General features: G+C 33.6%; 1 protein-coding gene across 3 annotated transcripts in view; it reads left to right on the top strand.

Moving 5' to 3' along the window:
- Positions 1–26,701, top strand: part of LOC108689112 (disintegrin and metalloproteinase domain-containing protein 10) — a 129,246-nt gene that overhangs the window by 90,848 nt on the left and 11,697 nt on the right. For all 3 annotated transcript variants that reach the window (XM_018195749.1, XM_018195750.1, XM_018195751.1), the window contains exon 2: positions 22,013–22,276. In XM_018195749.1, the coding sequence (XP_018051238.1) occupies positions 22,013–22,276 (264 nt within the window). The remainder of the gene's footprint in view (positions 1–22,012; positions 22,277–26,701) is intronic.

Consider the following 26,701-nt stretch of genomic DNA (forward strand, 5'->3'; position numbering starts at 1 on the left):
AATTAAAATTCGTTTCGGTAACCCCTAGCAACGAGCACGCGCGAATATAGGATTCCATCTCCTATGTATTTTATCCTTTCCCAGCCTTGCGCGTTCGTTTATATCTGCTGTCTCCGACTTCTAAAAATTGAAAATTGACTTTGTAGCTACCGGGCGCGATGAATCAATCCTCCTCCCCAATTTCCCTCCCTAGGTATTTCGATTTTCACCTCGGAATGTCAGTGTGATACTATTGTAGCTTTCTAAAAGCGACCATAGCGACAATGCTTTAATCGGAGAAAGGTGATCGTTCATTCAACCGTTGTCTCCCCTACGCTCGTCGGAGCATGTCCGGATCACTTGGATATAGAACTGAGAATATGGAGCGCGACAGCTCCAGGCATTTTTTAATTTGTCATCGGCTGATAGGTGCAAAAAATTCTGGTATTCGCCGCGTTCACATTTCGAACTGCTGCCGGAATTCTGATTCCATTGTACCAGTTACGCTTTAGCAAATCTTCATCCTTAATTACATTAGTAAGATGAAAAAGCTTTTCCTCTTTTACGAGAGTTGTTGAAAAACTATCGTTCATTAGAAATATTTTTGAAATCATTTTTATGATGTTTTATCAAAACATTATTTATATTTAGATTAGACTATTAAATTAAGTGACAAATTTTAATTACTCTTAAATGAAAGTCTAATTTAGTTAATTAATATTTTTGATCTTTTAATTTTTATAGCAAAACATTAAATATTTTATATAAAAATTATGTGTTTCGCGGGTTTTCTCCATGTTCAGGTCCATTTTTGGAATGCTAATATTTCGTGAACCTTGCAGTCCACTTCATCAAGGCGAGGAACAGCCTGATTCTGAACTGTTCCTCCGGTTCTTTTCCTTTTATATAGAATATTATTAAATATTTTATTTTAGAAACGTTATTTTCCACTGAAAGCTCCATTATTTAAAAAATGCTATTTCGTACTGTAGATCGAAATAAACGAAGAACAAATTACACATTTTAGTTTCAACTATTTCAAATAGCTTGGACACTGCTAGCGTCGATAAGTGTTGCATTAGAAGTTACAATTTTTAAAGAGATAAGTGTAATACGATTGCGAAGCGTAGATTTATTTGAAAAAGCTATCGTTACGGTAATGTAGTCAGAGTAATTGAAATCTCAGTATGCAAAACAATATGCAAAAATCCAAAAAAGCTCATCATTGGAGAAAATTTGATTTCCTGTCTGTCACTTCGGCAAAGTGAGAATGAATACGAGAAAAAAAAATTTTTTTCGTTAAAGATAAATAGATTATAGGTATGTGTGAAACTATAAGATTAGCTTCACGCTTTACAAATATAAATAAACGTTATGTGTCTATTTCTCTCTGATCTTGGGACATTTCGTACAAACGTTTGTACTTTATTTGCTTTTAATTAAACGCGACTAAAGCTCAGCTGACGTGAAATCGCAAACATTTGTTTTATAGACGTTATCCGTGGTTTGTGCTCCACAATGGCCAGCCGTCGATATAACTAGTGGTGCGTTTGATAGTTTCCTTTGTATCTCGATTCTGTAACTCATAAAGAACAGTGTTGATATCATAGTGTCATTGCTATTGTATATAATAAAAAAGCATTGATAATGGCTGCGTTCAGCAGAGAAAGCTTGTATTTGTTGTAAAATTCTTTAATATGATTGGTTTATATTTTTAGATTCAATAAGGAACTAAGGGCAAGATCAATCATATTAAAAAATTTCACAATGGTTGCAGAGCTGCTTTATCCGCTGAACGCAGCCGTTATAATGATACACTATTGTTAAAGTTACAGAATCGGGGTATTGTTTTATTTTTTGTTTGCGCGCGCGCTGTCGTTATCCCTTATTTTCTTATATAATAGCTATAACTCGTATACAAAGTACATTATTACTTGACAAGAGATCTTGAACTTCGAATTACTTGCCTTTGAGGAATTTGAAACGTATTAATTTGTCAGTATTATCGCTTGCCAGTCTTACATGTCACATTCGAGAGACTTTCGCCGCAGTAATCCGCGACTAATGATGCAAGTCCTGCGTTTTCCGTCAAGGATCCTTTTTCATTGCGATTGCAAGTCCACCTCTGGAAGTCGAACTCACGTAATTTTCCACCTTTATACAGGCGGGAAACCAAAGAGCAAAAAGTTTCACACGTGCTCGCAGAACTTGTAATCACGTAACTTTTCCTGGACGCGATAAAGTTTGATTGGCGCTTGAAGCTGTCAGAGAAGTGAAAAGTAACACTTCCTGTGGAATTATCGGTTTTCCTTAGAATTTTGTTTCTCTGCGATCGCGTAACCGACACAGCAGTCAGCTGATAGTAGTTGAGCGGAGCTTATCACTCAAGTTTCTGGAATCTCTTTTAATTTAATTTAGAATGAAGTAATTGTCGAGCTATTTTGTTTTTCGATCATTTCCTTATTACTGCAACGGTACGCTTTGACAAAATCCCCTTAATCGATATAAGAAAGGGACAGTTAACTTGGATAGGATTAGGAGCAACAGACTAAATGTAATTTGGCACAATAAGGAGAAAAGTGAATCTAAAAGTAATTTTCTTTGACATATAAAATTTCTCCTCCTTCGAGAATGAAAAAACAATGTTGCTCCAGCTTTGTTAATTTTTTACGTCATAGAATGTCAAGCGATCGACCTCGCTGTTCGAAATGCATTTAAAGTACTCGGTCATAAAAGTGCGAAAATCCAATCGCACTCATTGAAATTTTATGAGCAACATCAGCGACAAACTTTGTTTGTTACATTCAGTAAGAGATTTCTTACGAGCGTTGAGGGAGATCGATTACTCAGAACAGAATTTTATTAATCCGGTTTTTATGCTACGTCCGTTTGCTTTTATTGTTTAGAACAGAAATGTGGCGTGGCGACTTACATTTATTGTCAGCGAGAAAAGGCAAAAAGAAACGAAGAAGGAAATTGAGAACTTACTGTTTGCAGTCTTTTTCATTGTTTTTTCGGTTTTTCATAATTAGAAAATTTTGTCACCTATTACGTCAACTTTTTTATATAGTAACTGTAAAGATCTGCAGATCTCTCTGCTTTAGAACTTAAATAGAAGAACAATGTCATATTAATTTAGACCTATATAAAATGTCATACTGACTTAGATCATTATTTATCTGTTTCTTAACGTTATGTATAAAATATTGGTGACCCTTGATAATACGTAACATGAAATACATAACATGAAAATATCATTACTTTCTTGGTACGAGTATAAAAGCTTGTTATATCTAGGAGTAAAAAATTAATGGATGTCGATTAATTAAAACACGACACATGAAAAAATTATGAGAGATATCAGTGTCTCAATGTTTTCTTTCATTTTTATGATGCGATTGCAAAAAGCAATGGGAATAATTAATAAATGTCACGTTTGCAAACTTTTAAAAAGAGCATCTTGTTATTTTTGCAATTGAAGCAAGTTGAATAAAAAGAAAAAATATATTATTAAAGTAGAATTAAAAGTAGTTGTACTACTATGTAAATTAACACATTATCAGTGATCTTTTTATATGCAATTTATTTATATAATTTATTTATTTTGTTTATTTTTATGAATTTATTTTTTGAAGAAATTATTCTTTATCTAGTTGATATTTGAAAGTATTATGAATTTAGAAGTGTAGCTATTTTTATCTCTACGTCTAAAAGCTTCCGATTAGAATCGCAAGCGTTTTACGAATTTAAAAAAAAGTAAGCGTATCTCAAGATCAAAAAAGTTTTACACGCTAGCTTTAATCAATTTAATCGGGCTGCAAGCTATACTTTTCGGCTACGAACTCCTCCACGTTCTCGCACTTCCGCCGGTAATCCGGACTAAGTGCGCCGCCCGTCGACAATGTAGCCCTCGAAAAGCATTTCCTGGTATTAGCACAACGCACTCACGAATGCACATTTACGGGTGCTCAGGTGCTCAAAGGTTAAGGAGTACCTTGCGTGCGAACAAGCACCATGCGGTCTCTTAATTCTCATCGGTAACAAGGAAGGAGCGCGATTTTAAAGCCTGACGTCGCCGCGAATTAACGATTCTTTATATTTAAGTAACCGTTAATCTGTCAAGGCGCGAAACCGCAACATTCGCCGTTCTCACGGGTTTTCCGCTTTTATGGAGGGCTTACGGTAAGTCGTGTTTAGATCTGGAAAGCATAAAATGTTTGGGAATGCTCGACTCGACACCACAAATGGGGAAATTTCGCGCTTTTTTGTCTTCCATGGAACCTTAAAAAGATCTTTCAGAAATAATTATGCTAAAAATTAACGTTTTTTTTTACAGAATAAGAACAAGTGCGAAGTAAGTGCGAAAGCGGGACTTTATTGAACTTTGTTCAAAATTAATTAATTTCGAACAGACTTAGAAACATTCATCCGAAGCTTGTCTTATGAACTGCACGCAAGTATATAATCGTGTGAGCGGTCACGTTTAACGGCGGTCGACACTTCCGTTTCATATTGTCTGTAATCGGCTAATGAATTTACATCCCACGCATTTCGCGTAAAATCTCATGCGAGACTATAATGCGATCATCGACCGTCTAATAGTTCTACGTTAATGGTGTTGCGAGTTCAAAGTACATTCGCGCCGTGTTGCTCTGCCGATGGCGGTATAATTGCATTTCCTCCGTGGAAAGCTGCTATGCAGGTGATAAGTCTTTAACGCGTATTGATGGAAGTATAAGGACACAAATGGAGTTTGTTTTGTGCGAGACGCAAATACAAAATACAAAATATTGTGATAATAAACTTACTTCGATTAACTTTTAATAATGAATGTAAATAAGAAAAATACATATATAATACATAAATATATTTATATGATATATAAAATTTATTATGTAAAATGATATTCAAGAGATTATTGTAAATTAAAAATAGTGTTTTCTTATTTTTTTATAAATTTTATAATCTTTACATCTTTTTAAAACTGTTTTAATATTAGCTTTTTGTACCTCTGTTAAGTCAGCTCTCTCTCTCACAAAAAATGAGAATGACAAAGATAAGTGATTTTTTTGTGTTAATTACGTACTCGAGTTACGTACCCAATTTTTGTGTTCGAACAATTTAGCAGAAAATCGTGATTGAAAGTGGGATACTGATTTAATGTTAAAGTATTAGTATTCCCATTAAATTGTACATAAAATCAAAAAATTATTACATATAAATATAAATTGACGTTAAGCTGGCATCTTCATTTTTCTGCTAAGTCATTCGAGTACAAAATTAGAACTATAGAACACAAAAAGCATTTAATCTGGCTTATTCTGGCATAGGTTATTTTGATTTTTTGGGAAAGAGAGATATTAACTTAAAAGCGATATTTTTACAATTATAAACATCAAATTAAAGTTTTATCGAAGCATATATTTAAAACTAAACAAAGAACAATGTTCTTTCGTTTTAGTTAACTTAGGTACCTCCACTATTGAAGCCATCGTCAATGTTTCTCGTTTCCGCTGTGCTATTTATAGTTCGAGGAAAACGTGCGACGTTTGATAAACCCGATACACGTACGTCGGGACGATTTACGTTGAGAAGAAAAGTAATGTTCGTCGGATTAACGCCTGGCGACCGAGCTGCAGAATAAATATCGTTTGTTGAGCAGCACACGTACGCGAGGCTAATCGACGTTATTCGCGTATCGAGCGGCCGAGTGCATCGATTCTTCTGTGATGAATGTGACGCCGCAGATGGCCGGATACCAGTTTCCACGGTGTTGGGCAGATTTAATCGTTGCACGTACGTACCATGCGCCCGTCATACGCGATGGGGAAATATTTTCGTAATAAAAGTTTGACTTTTAGTCACGCGCCTGCGATAAACTGCACCGTACGTATCGTTACGCGGAACGACTGGAAGTAATGTTGTTTCTAAATTTGTTCATTCGATACATACACCCGAACGTGAACTTTTAGGATATAGACTGCAATTTTCACAATCTTTTTAATGAAGTAAAATTTTCTTAGACATAATTTCTCGAGGAAGTTCTTCTGATTCTTCACTTGGTAGTTTCCTTCCCATCATTTCTTTTGTCTCGTCTCTTCCTGCTGAATTGTTGCGTTGAGATATTCATATGTGTAGTTCCAGGATACCGTGTATCAGAACTTTTACCTTTTGAATGTCGATCGATTTTACGTACAGTGAAGTTTTGAATTGCATTAGCAAAATTGTCCGGTCTTTGAATATTTAATTCGAGAATTTTTACTTTTCGAGAACTTCGCAGTTCTACATAGTTCTTTCATATTCTGATAAATATAATATCGTCGCATACTCTCTTATATTTAGCATCCGGTCAACACTTATTACTTCTTATTTATATGCAATAACTATCTTGTCACTTATTCTTGTTTTCCCGATATCGCGGTAGACTTCGTCTACTCACGTTATCACGTCATGGTTCCCGCTTGTTTGCTGTTGCCGTATCGAATAATCGATGGAGCTGGGCAGCTCTTCGGGGAGCCAAAAGTGACATCCCGCGAACCATGTCCGAAACTAGTTTGCCATGCCTCTCTCGTTCGTATGGCAATTTACATCGACTTACATCGGCTTCCGGTGGTTTTCGCGCAATTCGAGCTTCCCTTCCGTGCTCACTTCTGCAAGTAGAAAAATGCGCGGGTAATGCTCGCGTTTTCAGCAGCATGATTAAGGGATTAAATCTTCGAAGCTTCGCAAGAAGCACCACGCTAATCCTCTCGACGACGCCAAGCGAGCCCACAACCAGACAAGCCATAAATTCCTGTACAGCGTTACGGTTACACGATTGCCTGGCGCAAATTTCGTCGGCTACGAGGCAATCCTTCACGTACGGGCGTTTGCCTTGTTCCGATAAAATTTGACGCTTATAATACCTACTTATAGTTATAGTATACACCTTAATATAAACAAGAAATATTGAAGCGTATATATACTAAACATTATACTGATATATTAAATATATGTATAATATTAATACGAAGCACGTAGTTTATTTTTTTCAATTTTTTTTCTTCGACTGATATCAACGAGATGACATTTGTGGGACAACGAACATGTCCGTGTGAAATTCACGAGCAGTATTAAAATAACGTCACGAACCCCTTGTCGATGATTTATGTCGGCAGCAAGAGGAGCTGAACGGAAAAGGGCTCTTTCTCTCCATCTCTCTTTTTCTCGTTGCCGTCTGGCCATTTGCAGAGAGGGAAGCAACGGTGAAAGGTGATAAATCTTGCGTGCGTCTCTCGTTGCGATGCTTCTGCCAGAGCAGCACGCATGTTATCTCGCGTTTTTGCGGAGCAAGGACCATCGGCAGCGGGGATGTACGGCCGAAGTTGCACTCAGCGCAACGTTATTTATCGTCGAGCGAATGAGCACAACTATATCCCTTGATTCGCTTCGATGACAATGATATGTAATTGATGACCGCGACCAATTCCTTAATATTGTGTAATGACATCAAGGCAATTTCAAGGCGACATAAATTGTTCAGAAGGTGCCGCATACGAGACAATTTAAAAATTATTTATCTCCTCGTAGGAATGATTGATCCGCAAAGTCATTTGGATTTAGCGAACAAACGTGAGCTCAATATACTACTCCATACATTTTCAAATACATTTACGTGTCATATACAACGATATATACATTTTTAAAGATTTGAAGATTAATGAAAGCAAGATAATCTGATTTAAGAATAAAAACTCTTAGTACCAAAAAAAGTCTTAGTACCATTTAAATTTGTAAGCAATTGTAATAGACATGAATTTGGACTAATGAGAATAAATTTAATTTCAGTACACGGAGAGAATTTCTTTTAAAATTTATTCTGAAAAATATAGTAGTTGTGGTACAATACAATTCTTTAAAGATTTTTACCATGCACTTCAGTAAAATTAATCAAACTTATAATTTATTGTAGTTTCATTAATGAATGAGAGTGATTAAAATTCTTCGAAATAATAATAATGTTGTCCCACGACTATCACATTTTCAGAGTAAACTCTAAGAAAAAATTTTCTCCGTATAAGGAAAATTTTGTATTCAGTCAAAGCGGATCTTAATGCTTAAATATTCCGATATCAATTTTATGTACAGATATGTCACATCCAATTCTATAAACCATTCGTCGAAATCTTTTTCAATCTTGAAACGCAATTATGAACAGAATTAGAGTTGTAATATTACATATTATATTGACAAGCAATTTAACATGATTATTTAATATCGATGCCGATAAATATCTTATAAAAATATTAATAATTTGATAAAAAATGAGAACCTTAAAATCTGCGAATAATTTTATTGCGAGAAATGTTACTCTCAGCCGAGATTCGAACTCGGATGCTCGTGTATTTCATGCGGATATCCTTCTAATTCACCGAAATATTTAAGCACTAAGATCCGCTTGACCGAATATAGGATTTCTCTTACTTAATTAAATTTACACTTGTATTTAATATAAATTCATTTTAATTAATTTTAATTAATTTGATACAAGTTTATTTGTTTAATATAAGTTTATTTTTATTTTTTATTTATATTCCTTAATTAAAAATAATATATTTATTATGCACAGGTAAAAGAGAAATTTATTTTGTATAATTTGTTTTCTTGTATGATACATCATTTTTATTATATTTCTAAAGATTGAATGATTTCATAAGGAAAAGGTAGGAAATGATTTCATAGGAAAAGGTAGGAATCAGACAAAGTTAATGATGAACTCTTTAATGAATTATTAACGAATCGAGCTTTTACTCCATCAACGAAATGATTAATGTTTATTATGTGTCCTGTACGGTATTTTACACGGTATGAATAGCTTTTATCTGTCAAACGTGAAACGTAAATGAATTACATCGGCGCTGTATTTCAGCATTCTCGGAACAGGTAGCATGGCGTTATTACATATTGGGAAAATGTAGGTCATACCGGACGCGTATTTGGAAATTCCAAAAGGGTAATATCATTGAAACACAATTTTACGTACATCTCGTTTTGCTGAATCCAATTTGTCGGGAAAGCAGAACATTTAATGGCGATAACAAAAGTGTAGAGACCCATATCTCATTATTTATTTTTTATTTCATTAACATCGCCAATGAATTATATTCTTTATATAATTTGGTCTCGAAAGAAAATTTGCAGTTTTACGCTCGCGGTTTCGTATGCACATGTATACACGTATTTGCGAGATCAAGAAATCGGTATGCCACACGAACTACATCGGTAACTTTGAGACTCGTTTTACGTACGACGCCGACTGCACGCACAAGAAAATTGAATGCACTTCCGGAACATCGGGCATTACTTGTGACATGCACGTCTCTTTTGTCTTCCCTCTGCGCAGCTTTTACGACGGACATTTGAAGTTTGTACAACACGGTTTGTCAACCGTGAGGACTTATGAAACACATTTGCGAACATTGTAAATTGTTTGAGTTTTAATTATTACAGCGATCACATTGAAAGAAAAATATTGCGAAGCAAATATTATTTACATTTTCTTCGATATTTATTAGTTATAAAAAAATTGGATTGTGATGACGAAATATATATTTCTGTGAAATATATCTCATTAATTGTAAAAAAATATAAAATAAATGGTTTATTTGTTAGAATAATGAAATTTTATTTTGCTGTATTTAAATAAATATTTATTTTAGTAAAATAAATATATTTCGCACAAATAAATTTGAAGTATCTCTTTTTCAGTGCACTATTTGTGAGTTCATTAAAACGAGCGTCTCGCGAATGAGGCTTCTGGTGCATCGTGAAAAGAATATATAACGCAAGAATAACAAGTTATTTTTTATTTTTTATTGTTTGAATTAAGTTTGTTAGACAGAAATAATTTATTCTGTTTACGGACATATTAAGTGTTAAGGACATACATAACTATTTATATGTACACTGTTAAATCTATAGCGTCAAATTTAGCCTAATGTGAGCCACCATTCCTATTAAATATATCGTTATTTTTTATTAAAACGATAATTAAATTTGACACCGTATCGTATCAATTTGACATTGTATAATATCAAATATAATAATTGTTTTAGTATAAAATAACGATATGATTGAGTAGGAACAGTGGCGACTCACTTAAGTTAAATTTGATTATAGATTTAACAGTGTATTGTGTTAATAATTATTGAAATAATTTATTGGAAAAATTGATATTACACAAGTGGATATTACACAAGTGGTATGAATTGAAATATATTTAATTCATGCGAAATTTAGTTTTGTACTACATTGTTCGCTTCAATGACAATTAATGGGAAGAAAAGAAAATTTTTCGCACTTATCCAACCATAACATTAATTAGTAGACTAATGTTAAACTTATGTTTCTAAACTAATTCAATTAAAGCCCCTCTATAGCCATACTTTGCGCTCCTTGTTAAACAGCGATAGAGTTTAAGCATAGCTCGCGTAACTCTTACCAAAACTTGTGAAATCTGTTGTAATTCGAAACTAATAATACCATATAAAAATTATGCATTTATTTTTAAAATAAGAATAGCTACACTATTGTATTATATGTATATTACTACATTTTGAATTATGTTAATTTCGCGATTTTTATTATTTTATATATTTTTATATATTTCGTTCAAACATTTGAGATTTGAGAGAGAGAGAGAGAGAGAGAGAGAGAGAGAGAGAGAGAGAGAATTTTTAATTTTATTTTTATGTTAATTATACTGAAATAATTATAAAAGAATAGTATTATGATTAATATATTCTCAAAATAAGAAATAATATTATATCTTAATTATTGACAAAAGGAGATTTTTCAATTGATTATTATATACGCGGTGGTAATCGTAAATGTATGTTCTATTTATTTGAAATTTTGGAAATGGATAGGAAAATATTATCTTTCTATCACTCGATGTACACTAGATATATCTCCAGTATACGTAAAAGCACACGAAACAACTTACATTTGGTTGCAAAGTTAATACCGATCGATAGCGCGAGCCGAAAGAGGCGGTATTAATCGACGATTCTCGAGTTTCGCTTGCGCAAAAATATTATCCTCTCCAGTCTCTATATCGAGGGAGTGCGCGAACAGTTGGCTAAATAGTTAAATTAGATAATAGAGGTAGACAGGGTCGGCACGTGAAATTGGGTCAATTGATTCCTCCTCCACCGTCGTTACGGTCTCTTAGTTAACACCCGCTTGGTCAATCAAATCCACCGTGTCCGATGGTGTGTCCGTTCTGCATGATATCGAGATCACTTCGATGGAATAAACGAGTCAAATCCGTACGTTAAAAATTAATTCTCCGAGATTTATCTGAAACGTTTTCTATTTACTCTTTCAAAAACATAACACTTATTTTCTATCATTTATCAACCACAATAGACTTCTTTTTGAGCAGCCCTAATTTCTAGTTATCTAAGTTGATGCATAATATAATAGTTGTTTCAACATTTGAAACCGGTTGTTCAAGTTGAACAAGTGAAAATTTAATGAATCAAAGTGATTGCAATAGACTTTCTTTTTATTAAGCAGTTCTAATTTCCAATTATATTCATAGTTCAAGTTTGATGCCTGACCTAGTTATATCGCATTTGTACCGTATTTCTACATGGTATAATTATGTGTATAATTTGCTATGTTATCAATGGATAAACGGAAACTTACTGAATTAAGCGAATATGTACTCTACACGTAATGATACACTGATTTACTTGAGAGTACGTTTTAATTAAGAATAACTGCAATATTGAATATTGATTCAACATAATTTATATAAGCGACAAGAAGTTTTCTTTGAAAAAAGTTATTCTTGTGGCTCAGCTGGCTTTTTATCATTCACTAACTGTCGTTTGTTTCTTTCATGCAACTCCGTAACGCTGAGAACTTCGAGTAAGATGCATCATTCATCGTTCGGTTACGGTGCACCCTGCAACAATACTACGATATAGGTATAATAATGACAAATACTATCGTCCGTCCTACTTTTCGAAGCGACATTCACGTTTCCATAAATTCTTGGTTCGTGCGTCCAGAGCAAATCCTTTCCTTATCCTGGCGCAGCGGCGTTAAATTCTTGACGAATTTCAAGAGCGCAAGAGGTAAAAGAGGAGAGGAGATCGTCTTCCATTTTACTTACACGAGATCCTCTTACGACGGGAATCAACACGTAGATCGAGGAAACGCTCGCGCGGCTGTAAGAAGAAAAGACATTCCACGGGCTCCCCTCTCGTGAGGCTGATCGAACGTGTACCAAGTCAACCCTATTTTCACCCCTCGAGTCACTAGGTGGTAAATCCTCGGTCCCCCGGGCGAACTTCGGTAAACATCGACGTTAACTTAGAGAAGAGGAACGGATGAATCCCGGATACGGGAGAGAGCGAGAGAGAAGATAATGCAGAATCCTCGCGAGACGAAGAGAGGCGAGGCGAACCTTATCCGTGGCTGATCTGATGGGAATTAACGTGGTCGAATGTGTGGGGATACATACCGATACTTTACCACATCGCACTGGTTTCGCGAAAACATTCCGTCGTTGTTTTTACAATAGCGTAGTCTTGAATCGTGGATACAGCGAGAATAACGGTAGCTTTTGCAAGGAAATGTTTTTGCGCGATCCGATGTGAGATTGCAGTGTTCGTAGATATCTCAAAAATACGCGTGGACGTTTTTAATAGTAACGTTTTTAATATTATATCCTTGAAGAAATTACAAGACGAGAAAAATTATAAAAAATAGAACTGCGTTACGATTTTTTTATAGATAGAAATGTGTCATATTCGGTTTTTTTTTGCGATATTTTTTAAAATTATTTTCAAAAACTTTTTTTTAAATAATTTTAAAACCTTTTAGGTGGTTTAAAGAAAGAAAATAAAAAAGAAACATTTTTCTTTTTTATGATTATTTGAAATACTCATTTTTTGCATTATCAAAATGTGTGCATTTATTTTGCAAGGTACAAATTCCGTTACGCCGCGTAACTCTGCAATAAGTGCAGTGTAAGTTGGGAACTATCGCCGTGAATTCACGGCACAGTCGAGAGATGGGTAGTCATGCTCTATAAACTCTCTAGTTCCATTAATTAGGTCTCGAACTTTTTATAAGCTTGTTACATCCGATCGATGAGTGTTTACCAAGATGTTGAAGTGATTCGAAGTAGTCTCAAGAATCTGTCTGACAAGTATATAAATCACTGTCTTTCTCAAGAAAGTTGCGGCTACGAAATGCTCTATCTTCGTTCAACTTTATAGACGTTGATAGTGCTGTTGTCTATAATATTTATGCGACGGAAGTGCGCACAAGTCAGACAAACGGGTCGTAAATGATTGTATTGTTACGTATGGAACTTTCGTTTTATCACATGGAAATCCTTCGTGATGCCGAATAAACAATTAGCGAACGTCATGATGCACATACTTTATACCGTTGGTATTACGGAAACTTGTTACAATGCCTCATATTGCGCTCTATTTCTCCGTGGAGCGATCACGCGATCGTTATATTTAAATGCGAACAAAACACAGTGCAAGCACTAAAAGTTTTGAAACGCTCAAGTTCAGAAGCTTAGAAGTTAGTTTAATTTTACTATGCGGTTTCGCTCGTCCGCCGCATTGTTTAAAACTATTTCAGGAATAATACTAATTACACGCGAGCAACCGTTCCGTCGCGTTACATCATGCGGTATCTGTTAGTAATTCTCTTGACTCTTCTCTTATGTACCACAAAGATTAAAGAGAGCCTCAGTAGAGAGTTCTATTTTGCTTTGGAGACTATCATCTTAAAAGTGGTTACTTCTGACGTTATCAGGTTCCAATTTCCTGCAATTCACTTATATCGCTTAATCAGTAGAACTTGTACATATTTATTAGATGTTGCATCTAAATTGAAATATTTCAATATATCAATATATATTCATTTTGCTAAATAATTTCTAGATAGATATTAATTAAGATTAGTCATGGAAATTTAGTTATGGAAAATTATTAGGTAAAGTTCAATTTAGAGAACGAATCATCTTTGAATATATCTAATTTAATTTGATAACTTATATGTAATTTTGATTAAATTTGATTCATTGATGTGTAACATAGATAGCTTAATTAACTTCAATTTAATTAATATTATTTTACACTTCTCTCTGTTCTTAATATATATTCTGTTTAAAATTTATTATGTTATCATCTGCAATTGTTATTTTGACGAGTATTATAAAACTAGAATAGACAGTTTTTGTAACCAATGCTCCTTGCTTTAGTCTTCATCCTACCTGTAGTTATAATCATCTTTTTCTTTACCTTTTTTCCGAAAAAATAACCTCCTTCTTCTTCTTTTTTCGTCTTCTTTTTCTTCTTCTTTTTATCTTCTTTATATCTCCGGATCTCTGATCCATTAGATGAATTACAGTTATCATAGCCTAGAATGGTTAAAACAGATTTTTGCGCCTCTCCGGGGACTCTAGGAAGATAAAGAGTTTTTCAACGAGAGATAGTATTTTGAATTATTAAAAAAAAACGCATTTTTTTGTAAGAAAGCTGTGATATTTTTATTTCAATCCCAAATACAGACTGTGAGATAATGTTTTAAAAACGATATCCAAATGGCCACCTTGGCTTTTCTTACAAATGATCATCCTTTTGACGAAATTTTTCATCACATTTCAGGTTCAATTTCACGAATAACCGATCTCTAATATTATTTTTAAGCACTTGAATCGAAGGCTGAGCATTAGTGTAGATCTTATCCTTCACGTAATCTGAAAGGAAAAAGTTTAATGACGTTAAATCGAAATGTGCGAAAATGTGATGACAAATTTCATCAAAAGGATGACCATTTTTAAGAAAAGCCAGTCATTGGTAAACCGTTTTTTAAAACAATCACAGTCTGTATTTGGGATTGGAATAAAAGTATAGTATCTAAGCTTTCTTACAAAAAAATGCGTTTTTTTAATAATTCAAAATACCTCTTGAAAAATTCTTACAATAAATCCTTACAATTTTTTAATCATCCAAAATTTCTGATTTTCTGTGAAGACTGTGAAGCCTCTGTTGGGACTGTTTATCCTTATTTCTTTGCAAAATAGGAACAATCCTGTTTTTTCATTTCTACAAATATAACGCGCATGCGGGCGCGTGAGATTGATCGCGAGCGAGCCATGTGTCCAACGTATGTGCTCATAAACCATGCAACGAGAGATTCATCCGTCCGTGACGAATTACACCCTCCTTTCTTCCTCCGACCTTTCCTACGTTGTTTCCTGTACATGTATAGAAAAGTACCGGAAACCAGTTCCTCTCTACGATACACAGGGGAAAAGAAGAGAAAGGGCATTAAAACACTATGTCGATAGATCGATGCCAGACGCGATTTTGCAAGAAGTCGCATAACGAAGACGCATAAATTCGAATTCGTTAATCTTTATTCGGTTTTTATGACGTTCCTTTGACAGAGAATGGAAATTGAGTTTTTCATGCTCCTCATTCAACTTCCTCGATGAAATACCGATATCATCCATCATTACCAAGTGACACCTGGAATTGATACAGTCAGCCTTGATGTGAAGCAATTGTTCGTAACGACAAACTCGAATGAATAGCGCGCTAACAAGGAACGCAGACGCGAATTAAATAATTTGAAATTATTTATGCAGCACTTACCTGCCGCTTTATCACTAATCTTTATACGTAATCTCATGTTTATGTATATGAGTTAAATATAATATTAGTTTAATAAGAGTTAAAATTAACTCTTGTTAAAAAAATATTTATATTATTTAAGGACTATTATTTAACAAATTATTTCAGAAATTTGTGTTAAATCACTAGGATTGTTAGAGATTTGATCTCGAAGCTTATTGTTTGTATAGAGTAGCGTTAGCTTAACTCGTTTGAACGAAAATCCAATCGCGAAATGGTTTTTTTCATGCAAGCAACGAAGATAATAATCGCGATACGCGGCTTTAACGTACGAACAGTTGGGATTGAGTAAGCATAAAAATATTATCCTCTAAGATGCGACGATAAAAAGTGAAAATTGAATTCCACGCGCTCTCAGCTTAATTTTATTGTCGGTATCACGGATGCCATACGGCGTTTAAAGCTGGTCATTTTAATTATCGCTTTAGGAGCGTTGAGTCCGACAAGAGATCGTGATAGGAGAAAAAGCGAGAAAAGTGCTACCACGAATGTAGGTGATGATAGTGTGCGACTATTTCACGGTAATACTCGACTGTGTCGGGATGCCGAAGCAATTTCACTTTGAGGTATTTCAAATTGCCAGGACTTTTCCTATCCGAGAGACGTTCCTTTCCCGTATGCGGGTGGGCGCAATGTCGCGTCCGGAAATAAAATCCTTCTGAAACTGGTTGGCGCAGCGGATCAAGCGAATCTGACCAGCTTGGAAACTACCGTCATCGCTTCTATCTAAAAAGCACACATCGACCAACCGCGAAAGTATCGTTCTCGCCGCATCCGGTGTCTCGCTATTATTGTTTCGCCGTACCATAGAAATCCGTTGCATCCGTCGCGTCCGGAGCACGCGACGTTCATTAGTGAGATTGAACGTTAGCAGAAAACGGAAAGTACGATTGTATTCGAGATACATCGACGAAATCCTTCTTCCGTCGTAATAAACAGTATCGTAGCTGAGATTTCAATTTCGAGTCAATAATGATTCGGTTTCCCCCTCGGTGCATGACAATACGACCACGTACAATCTACGACGCATACTTGGTTGGCAAAGGGAGAGACGTTGATTGTGTTCCACTTTATTCTAATAGCGACGCGGTTGGAGAGTCTACATGCTTCCCGAAACGTGCGATAGTGTAAAAGCGATATGGAGCTACTGGATATTTACGCCCATAGAACTTCAAAGAGCATAATGGCACGTGCGCTGACCCGTTTGCCTCAATAATCACGTCTGATACGCGTTACCTTGAGATTTAATTTTGCTCCGACGTAACGAATGTGACGATCTCACGATCGCAATCACTGCGAATTCTGTATTAAATACAATTCGACTATATACAGAGAATATACATGGGAAGAATAGTTTTGCTGAAGTTTCTAAAATTTTAGATAGATCTGAAAATATCATTTTGTTGGCCTATCAAAATAATTATGTAGAATGTTTAACCTGGTTGCTAGAAAACATTTTTTTCAAAACATTTTATTTAAATTATTGCTCATCATTTGAGATTCCAACAAAATTATTTTCAAATCTATCTCTAGCTAAATTTTTAGATACTTTAGCAAAATTGTTCTTTCTATATAAAGTTTTAAAAAAATTGACGAAACATAAATATGCAATAAATATGCAGAAAGAATGATAACATTACAGAATTATTTATTACAGAAAGAATTTATGGAACTAAAAGTGTTTTTGATAAATAATTTATTATTGTTGAATTCATATAAAATAAAACCTTTACGATCTAAAAGAAAAGCACACGTGTAAAGTGAAACGAATTCAAATAAAATTTAAACAAACAAATCAATCAACTAAAATCATTGTAATATGTGATTTATAATACAAAACTCGTATAATACAATAAGAATTAAGCAGATCAAGGATTATTAAACAAAGCTCTCAGAACAGGAATAAATTATTTCAAAGAACATTCACAAAACATGTTTTTTGTATTATATTATCCAAGCACTACATAAAATCATCATCATCAATTAAAAAATTAATTAGAAGATGAAATAAGCATTAAAATTCTCTTTTTAAAAAAATCGTCTTTATATTCGCGAAACTCAGAGTATTGTGTGTGTGAAAAAAAAAAATTATAAACTAATATACATAAAATTGTGCATGCATGATAATTTATATTAAAGATACAAAGGATTATTTTGCGTTTCAAAATATATTAGAGATTTAAACAATGCTTTTGTCGCGTTACGAGAGAATGTCGACAACGAGAGGATTGATGGTTCCCGCCGGGTAGACACAATTTGCATTTTTGTTCCCGGTCTCGCCACACCTTCATCTTCGTATCCAAATATCATGGCGCTTCGTGGAGCGTTTTCGATGCAATTCGCGCGAAAGAATACCAGCGTGGCTGAAGACACAGCTCGGAAAATTGCGGGATAGAATGAGGAGTAGGCTACCGCTATCTCTTCATTTTCCGATATCATCCCTTCTCGTCTCTTCAGAATATTGCTTTTTGTTTTTTTCTTCTCGATGCATTAAAGTAGTTGCAAAACCAACGTCCCTATCATTCCGAGATGGATTTTGTCGTCCTATCCCATGGCTAAAGTTATTTTTTTCAGCGCCAGAATATTGGAAACGTTCATTACAGCGTAATTAAAACTTGGATAAAGCGATAAATATTATTCAAGGAAGTCGTTCACAGTTATAGAAGCGGATTTTATTTAGGAACCGAGCTCATTGTGAATTCATAACAATCCACAGCGACTAATCAAGGATTTTTCGAGTAAAATCCTATTATTATGCAAGTTCGGATGAATTCTAATTTTGTTATTATGTACACAGTTTCGAATGTGAATTGATTACATCTATTTGACATAGAAGTGAAAATATTGAAATTGTTTTTTTGTTTTCATTTTATCTCATATTTATCAGATTGTGAAAAAAGATTTTTCTGGCTGATTTAATTTCCTTGACAGTTTGTAAACCGAGTTTGCATCGAACGCTTTATTCATTTACTACATCCTCTTGAAAGTGAATAGGATTACAACGGCGGATGAAATTACATTGAAACGCGGTAATGACTCTTCATTTCCTATGTCTCTTTGTTTTTGGCACAGGATTATGAGGTACGTTACATTTTTTATTTTGTTTGATTTTTATTCCATGCTGCAAACAACGAACGAAATAAGTTTGACTGTGTCTATCGCATGGTCCATCGGACATTCGATCATTCGGGAAAAGCGAAAAGTGAGGAGATTTATGTTGAAGCCAGATGAGATGCATTTGGCAAAGTATGCTCTTTTATGCTTAACTTCATGTTAATTATATTTAATTGTATGATAACGTAAACTATTAATTCTATGATTCCGTGATTTTGCCGGTAAAATGATTGCAGGAGGAATTTATTTTTATTATTACGTAGGACGCGAACTATTCTATTTTATCGCATATTCGAAATATCATTCGTTCGTTACGCATTACAGAGTATATTTTTTGCACCGAAAAGATGCAGGCGCATTTGATTTATTTCTTTGCGCTACAACCGGCGGAATTTTCACGCTCTGAGATAAACTAGTAACGTTATACGAACACGTATCGATCCGCCTCCCGCTACAATGCATAAAAAGGTACGTCGTCGCAGTCTGTCTCATGCATCATATGCGTCCCTGCAGCTTTAGATGTCGATACGTTTTCATGTTTCGTTTCAAATCCTTCTATTCATTCGAGAGCGGATGGAAATGTGGAAGCGAGTCGCATCTCGTTTTCCGACTTTTTATTTGATACTGGGTATTCACCGAAATATACGAGATTTAATAGTAAAACAGAATTTATTATTAATGAATCTGTTCCATAATAATATAATTACGATATTGTTTAGAGCATTGGAAATTAACTTAACATACGAACGAACATACTTAACGAATAAAATGTAAATACATTGTAAGGGATCTGATTTTATAATTCACGTGAACTTTAATGAAATTTTAATCTGAAGCTTAATTATCAAAGTGTTAAAAACGTTACAAATTTTGTTTATTAATTATTTTAATGCTGTTTCGTTAAAGTTATAAAATTGCAAAAGTGGCGCGTTCATCCAATAATTGTATTGCTGTATCGAAATTGAGAAGCAAAAAGCTATTCAATTAATGCTATTCAATTAATGTTTCATTAAGAAGAACAATTAACTTTATATTTGTTAAAAATATATAATCTTATTATTGATTCTTATACCTTAGCTAATGTCGTGTCGATATTGGTAACAAATAGGTACAACCGATAGTAATTTTTTTTTTGTAGAAACAAGACGACAACGAGATTGCAATTATTTTATAAATATATGGCGGGCTAATAATATAATATCATTACTATAATAAAAAACGATGAGACGTTTTTTTTAACTTGAATAGACGTTGGTTGATAAGCCGTTTCTGTTCGATTTCTTCGATAGCTTGATTTGAGCGAAGACGAGAGGCCTAGACGAGGATAGACAATCAGCTTACTGCGTAAAATTTCTCTTTATTCCAATACAAACCTATGAAATCTAGAGAATCTTGACGTTTACTTGTTTTCTTTTTTAACATCCCCATGTTCACTAAGCTAAAGTAAAGTACAGGCTGCCCGCTTTCATAAAAATCAATTTTTCCATTTGCAATATATTACGTGGAAATATCTCGAAAAATATTCAGTTGCATTATCACTCGGTATCAGAATTTCTTTTGATGTCCGTAAATTGCAGCACTAAATACGTTTAAAAGATGTCGTTTAAGTTCAGAATAAGTAATGGAAAGAGGAATGATACTCAGTCCTGTACCTAATAGGATGCTATAATTATAGCTCTCGAAAGCGCAATGCACTCTTGCATGATTTCTCGGATACTGGGTGCAGCATCACGTAATTCTTCAGCGCATAATGAGATTAAGTGTCTGACGTCAAGATAAAAATACCAATCATAAAATAGTTTCATTTCCTTCTACCTTTCTCTCTGGACACATAAATTACTTCTCTTGACTTTTCGTAAATTTTTCGCGATATTTATAAAAATAGCTCTTCATGAATAAAAATATATCGAACTTCCTGGATATCGAATTTCCGGGATAATGGAATAGTCTCGCTTTATAACTACATGTAAACATCGGAGCAAAAAAAGAATAATCTATTTCTATAAAGATAAATCTTATATCACGCGTAACATGAAATTTTTAGCTCGGAGACGAATATCTTCATTTCAATTGCGACGCAATTTTGTTCACATGGCAAATAGGCTCAAAAGCATTAAGAACTTCGAGAATTACATGCCTCATTTACCGTGATCAGCCTTAAAAGTTACACGTCTGGCATCGAGTCTGACTCATTTGTGCAATTGCACTTATCGTGAATGCGAGATAGCGGAGGTAGTGCGTTCCGTAAAACATAATGCGGGGTGCTTGTGAGGCGCTCTTTAGAAATCGGCTAAATGACGCGACGAGGAAAGTGCATTTTTGCCCTCCATAATATTCATACACTACGACGACGTTGTTCCGAGAACTTGCTGAGAATATCGCGTGCATCTCGCGGTGTTTGGGATTCTGGACAGCAAGAGAGTGCCGGTGCACAACCCTCGTATCGCCCGGCAGATACATAAAACCTGGCGAGATTGTGTGGTAACTCTCCGCGTAGCGCGGTCGTTGCATCCCTTTTGTGCACGGTTACTCCGGATTTTTTCGCGAACAAAAGTCGCCTGATATAAATTCATGTTGTGCTTTTGGAAATTACAAGCAATGCGGAGCGAAAGAGGGGAACTCCTACCAGGTCATTCTCCGCAGGGCATTTTGTTTCGTTAATGTAGAGATGAGTTACGCAACGCAATTTCGAAGTGAATCTCTGGAGGGTTTCTCTCTCAATCAGCAACAGATTAGATCATCTCGTTTTTATCGTGCAATATGAGCTGGACTGAAACTTGTTAAGTGAAAAGAGATTTAGTTCTCTCTTCATTTCGGCGAATAAGCTTGTATTGTAGTATACACACAAATCTGTGCGATAGATGCTGAATTATTCAATCGATCTGCTTACGAATATTTTAGGAAGCTCCCGATAGAGTTTTTGCACGTTCGAATTCTGGCTATTATATCTATAATGCGCTTTAAACTTCATAGAATAAAATATAATTCTGTTGTTCATGGTTTAAAGAAAATGCTCGACATTTGCGACTTGCATAACAATTTTATATACGTCGACTTCTACATAATGAACTTAATTGAGTCTTAGGCTATTTAATGTTTCACGGCTGTGATAAGTCGGAATTCGAAATTGGATGAAGTTTAATTTAACACTTATTTTATGAAGATTGACTTTAAATATACTAAGAATTTATTTATATTTGCAGCTCGTCGACTGAACGAGTACATCCGCCACTACGAAACGCTGTCATATCCTGTCGAGGAAGTCCATCGAAGCCACCTGAGGGCGAAGAGGTCGATCAACCGCGACAGTACCGTGACGTTAAAGTTTCGCGCGCACGGCAAGGACTTCCACATTCGATTAAAACGGGACTCGACCACCTTTAGCAACAATTTAATTATTGAAGGCTCTACGGGGGAGAAACAGTACAACTCCGACGTCTCTCACGTTTATCAGGGCAACCTAGTCGGTATGTTTTAAGATATATCTTTACGAGATATTTTCGATAAACCGCGTTTTCCTTTAATTATTCATTAAATCTATATTTGTTTCTGGATGCAAGGAGACTAATGTAATTAAATATAATTCGAAGTTTGATATGTAAATAACATAATTCATATAATTCATGTGTTATGATTATTATGAAATTACACAATCCCGTTCTCTTATTTGATTATGTATGAAGCTTCCAAGAACGTGCTTGATTTGATATTATTATTTCAATGAAATAGAATCAAGAGAACTGCTTGCAATTTCTATTAATATTTCTGTAAATTTAACATTGCGATTTTATTTTTGTTTAATCTTTCGAAATAGATCGTATACATACGATCATTCGACATTATATTCGTCGTGCACATTATCACGATTGATGCTAAAATTGTACATCACGACTAATTTATTTGTTTTTCTTCTATTCAGTAATTTTTTTATATATTTCTCAACATGATCCTCAACTGTTTCTATAATATTTGTCGTTAGAACCTACTCAGAGATACTTGTGTATGTACTATAATGTGTAAAGATCTGCAACTTGAACAGTATATCTGCGTTGACGCACACAATACAATATACACTTTACCAAATATAGACTTGTAGATTATGACATCAAGTCTACAATCTTCTTGATGTCCTATATATTTGCATAAATGATGCTTGCAATGTAAAGTTACACGAAATCGATCGGCAGCGATCGTTCGAGCTTTCTTCTCGCGAGAGGGTCACAGCGGCATAAAATTGTATGAGTGTCTGTGTTTATACTCGTAGTCGCAACATTCTCTGAAAATATTTATTGCGGGAGAAATAGAGGCATTTGTTTTTGCAAAAGTAATAAAACGATTGCATGCCAAAAGGAAGTAAAGGCTAAGAGGATTCGGAGTAAATATCGAAACGCTGATTTTATAAATTATAAATTTTAACATTTAAATATTTATTTGCGATACTATAACATTTATAATATCATTAATTTTGTAATAGTATAGGAAAAAAAATGAAAATAATAGGATATTGTAGGAAGATATAACACAGGAAACTTTTTTCCATTGGAATATAAATTGAAATATAAAACAGGGTGTTTACTGTCCGGAAAAAATTTAGAAAACCTGGAATTTTAGGAGATTTCTTTTTTATCCTTGAAAATATAATATATCAGGGATTTTCATGAAATTTTACTCGACACTCGGGGAAATTTTTGGAATTTTACTTTTAAATTTAAATTCTATTTCTGTCTGAAAATTTTGTTTCTTTGATTTTTTTTGATAATGCAAAATAGATCAGCTAGTAATAAATATATCATATATATATCCATGTATATTTACGTACATTTTTGTGTATCTCGTGAATTTGTATAACAAAAATTTGAATAATAATAGAAGACAATATTCAATAGAAGACAGTAGCTCACTACTGTATTGTAATGAATCTTCTCTATAGGTTTTGTGACTCCAATTGTAGAAAATGATAAATATAGTCTCGTGGAATTTTTGTCTTCCATTAATTTTTAATATACAGTTTGTGTTGCTTGCACTCCAATTTATATTAAAATTGCACAGTAACAATTCTCTATTTTTACCTTGCCTGAAAAATATCTAGAAGATCCGGAAATACTCAGGGAATTTTTACCAGATTTCAGTGAACCTCTTTGTTTAATGACGTAATTACTTAACAAATTATCGATTTTGGTGATTTAAGTGATATTATTTTTATGCCAAGCGAAAATTAATTTTGGCAAAGTCTTGACATAACATGTAGAATTCTCAAGATATTTATTATTCTAAAGTTGCAATGAAATATGAAATCAAATATATCTCAGCTGAAGGAAAGCGGATTCTTCAAATCCATCTCAGAATATGTTACTGAAATTTAACGTTATAAAACATCCTGCACATTCAAAGAACTTCCGTCAAAATAAACTAAATTTAATAGAAGTAGAGTGCTTTCAACTGTACAAACAAAGAACCATACTTAAATGTAACCGCGACACATTCAGTGGTCTGTCTAACCTCCGCAACCTTCGTTTTGTCGTCGGTATACATTCTGGTTGCAATTTGCAGCATGCATCCTCGACGAGGCGGTATTATTTCTTTGTATCACTTCCGCAACGTTTCCCGATGCCAGGTGTGACACGCAAAAGTGCGTGTCAGCGTAGATATCAGGTGGAACTTTTATTTTCTATTCTAATATTATTCTAATTCATTCTAATGGATTTATGGGAGCAACGATGCATTAGACTCAAGTGGAAAACGATTTATCTATCATATTAACATTTTCCGCAACCTGTTTCCTGGTTTCCTTTGGATAATGTCATGAAAGTTATATCTTAATTTAGAGATTGAAGAAATTTTAAGTCGTCGATTTAATCGATGAAGATTTTGTCACTATTATTAACAATAAGTTTCGAACAAAATTTGAAGTATGCTTGTCAAGTTTGAAAAGCTTCGTGATTAAACAAAAAAAATTTAAATGTATCTTACATATTTCAAAAATTTTTCGATGGAAAAAAAAACAGAAAAATGTAATTTGTATTTACATGACTTTAATTTAAATTTTAAAAAATATCGAAGATTATTTTTTAAATTAGTTTTTTTAGATAATTTGAAAAATCTTTTTCGCTTCTTTATCATAAAAGAAATCTCTATAGACATTATATGATAAATATAACTTTAACAAATTCTTGATTTAATATTTTTGCATATCTAAAACTTTAAAGAACAATGTCAATTCTAGAAAATATGCATAAACACGAAGAAGAACTCTAAAGTGACGTTAGAGGCTGTCTGAAATGGTTTCTGTATCGGAAGCGAAAGATTCCCTTTATTCTTGCAAAAGGAATTTTGAATAGTGATAAACTCGGCTGTGTAGGTGACTTCACTTTCTTGCGATCTATTATCTAAAGAGAAAGGATATGCGCGAAACGCTTCCTAAATATTCTTTCTATTATTATCATCTATTATCTGCTATCTGCAATATGTTGAGATTTTATTCTGCGATTTTAATGATTCAATACTTACTATCTTTTCACGTTGGATGTGTTAGTCCAATGAAAATGTGTTGCAAAATATTTTCTATGCATATATAATACGATGGAGATACGATTCCAACATTTCCTTTAGAGTCAAATATATTTTTGTTGACAAGCTCCTTTGCACAAAGAAAAATAAAATATTCATTGCACGTTTTATTGAAGAGATTCTCAAATCGGATGATATAACTGTGGAATCTGAATTTTTGAATTTTGTAGATGAGTGACAAAAAGGCATTCCTTTTTTCCGTTATATTATTTCTTTTGAAATATTTATTTTACAATATTTATTTTAGCGTAAAATATTAATTTCATAATACCATTAGTTTGGAAAGCGGTTTTATGACATAATTGTCAAAAACCACAGTCATTTAAAAAAATTTTTTTATGATTTTATAAAATATTTTATAAAATAATGTTTTTTATAATTTTCATTGATGAACATTTTAATGAAACTGGAATGGAATAGGTGACGATAAATAAATTTAATATACACTATATGTCCCGTTGATCACGAAAGAATTAAAAGGTTACGCATTAGAAAATTAATTAAAAAGAATATCTAATGATTATGTGTCAAGATGCAGAATCAACATTTATAAATTAAAAGTAGAAAAAGTATAATAATTATAAAAGATTTTGATTGGAAATTATTAGGCAAATTGATTGGTACAAGCAAATAACAAAATCTTCTTTGTTATATTTAAATTAACATTAACAAGTATTTTATATTAAAAATAAAATCATTTAAATTGAATCAAGTTAAATTTTATATAGTTTTTATTATTGAACCATCATATCAGGCATACAGAATAACTGCTACAGAATTTTTTAAAATTCCAGATGAAAAAATTAGTACAGACCATCTGTATATGAAATATTCCATTACTATAGAGAACTAAATTTACATTCTGCGTACACCAAATTTACATATTTATACGTTCTTGAACGCTATAATTAAATCAAGTTTCTATTTTAGTCTGTTTAATTTTTAAAATTTTTTATTCTCGTGGAAAGATAAAAATATACGCGCTATTAATTTTCCTACATGCATCTCGGTTAGACGTATAAATTAGATAGCTAGACAGCAAGAGCAAGTTGCTGCATAAGCCGGCAGTTTCTGGTGCAGAAAGTTTTACCGAGAGACGAAGTTTATACCATCGTCGATATTTTTTCAAGCAAAGCGAGAGTCACATACGTTTGAATATGGTTTCTTACTTACATTTATCCAAATATCCATGTTACTTCTATAATTTTCTTTCCTTTTAATTGTGTCAAAGGAAGAAAAAATAAAAATTGAGATATCTTTTTAAAATCTCATTTTGGTATCTTTTTGGAAAAATATATAATAATTAATACAAAGTGTATTAATTA

This window comes from Atta colombica, unplaced genomic scaffold (assembly GCF_001594045.1).
Source record: "Atta colombica isolate Treedump-2 unplaced genomic scaffold, Acol1.0 scaffold257, whole genome shotgun sequence".
Taxonomy (NCBI): Eukaryota; Metazoa; Arthropoda; class Insecta; order Hymenoptera; family Formicidae; genus Atta; species Atta colombica.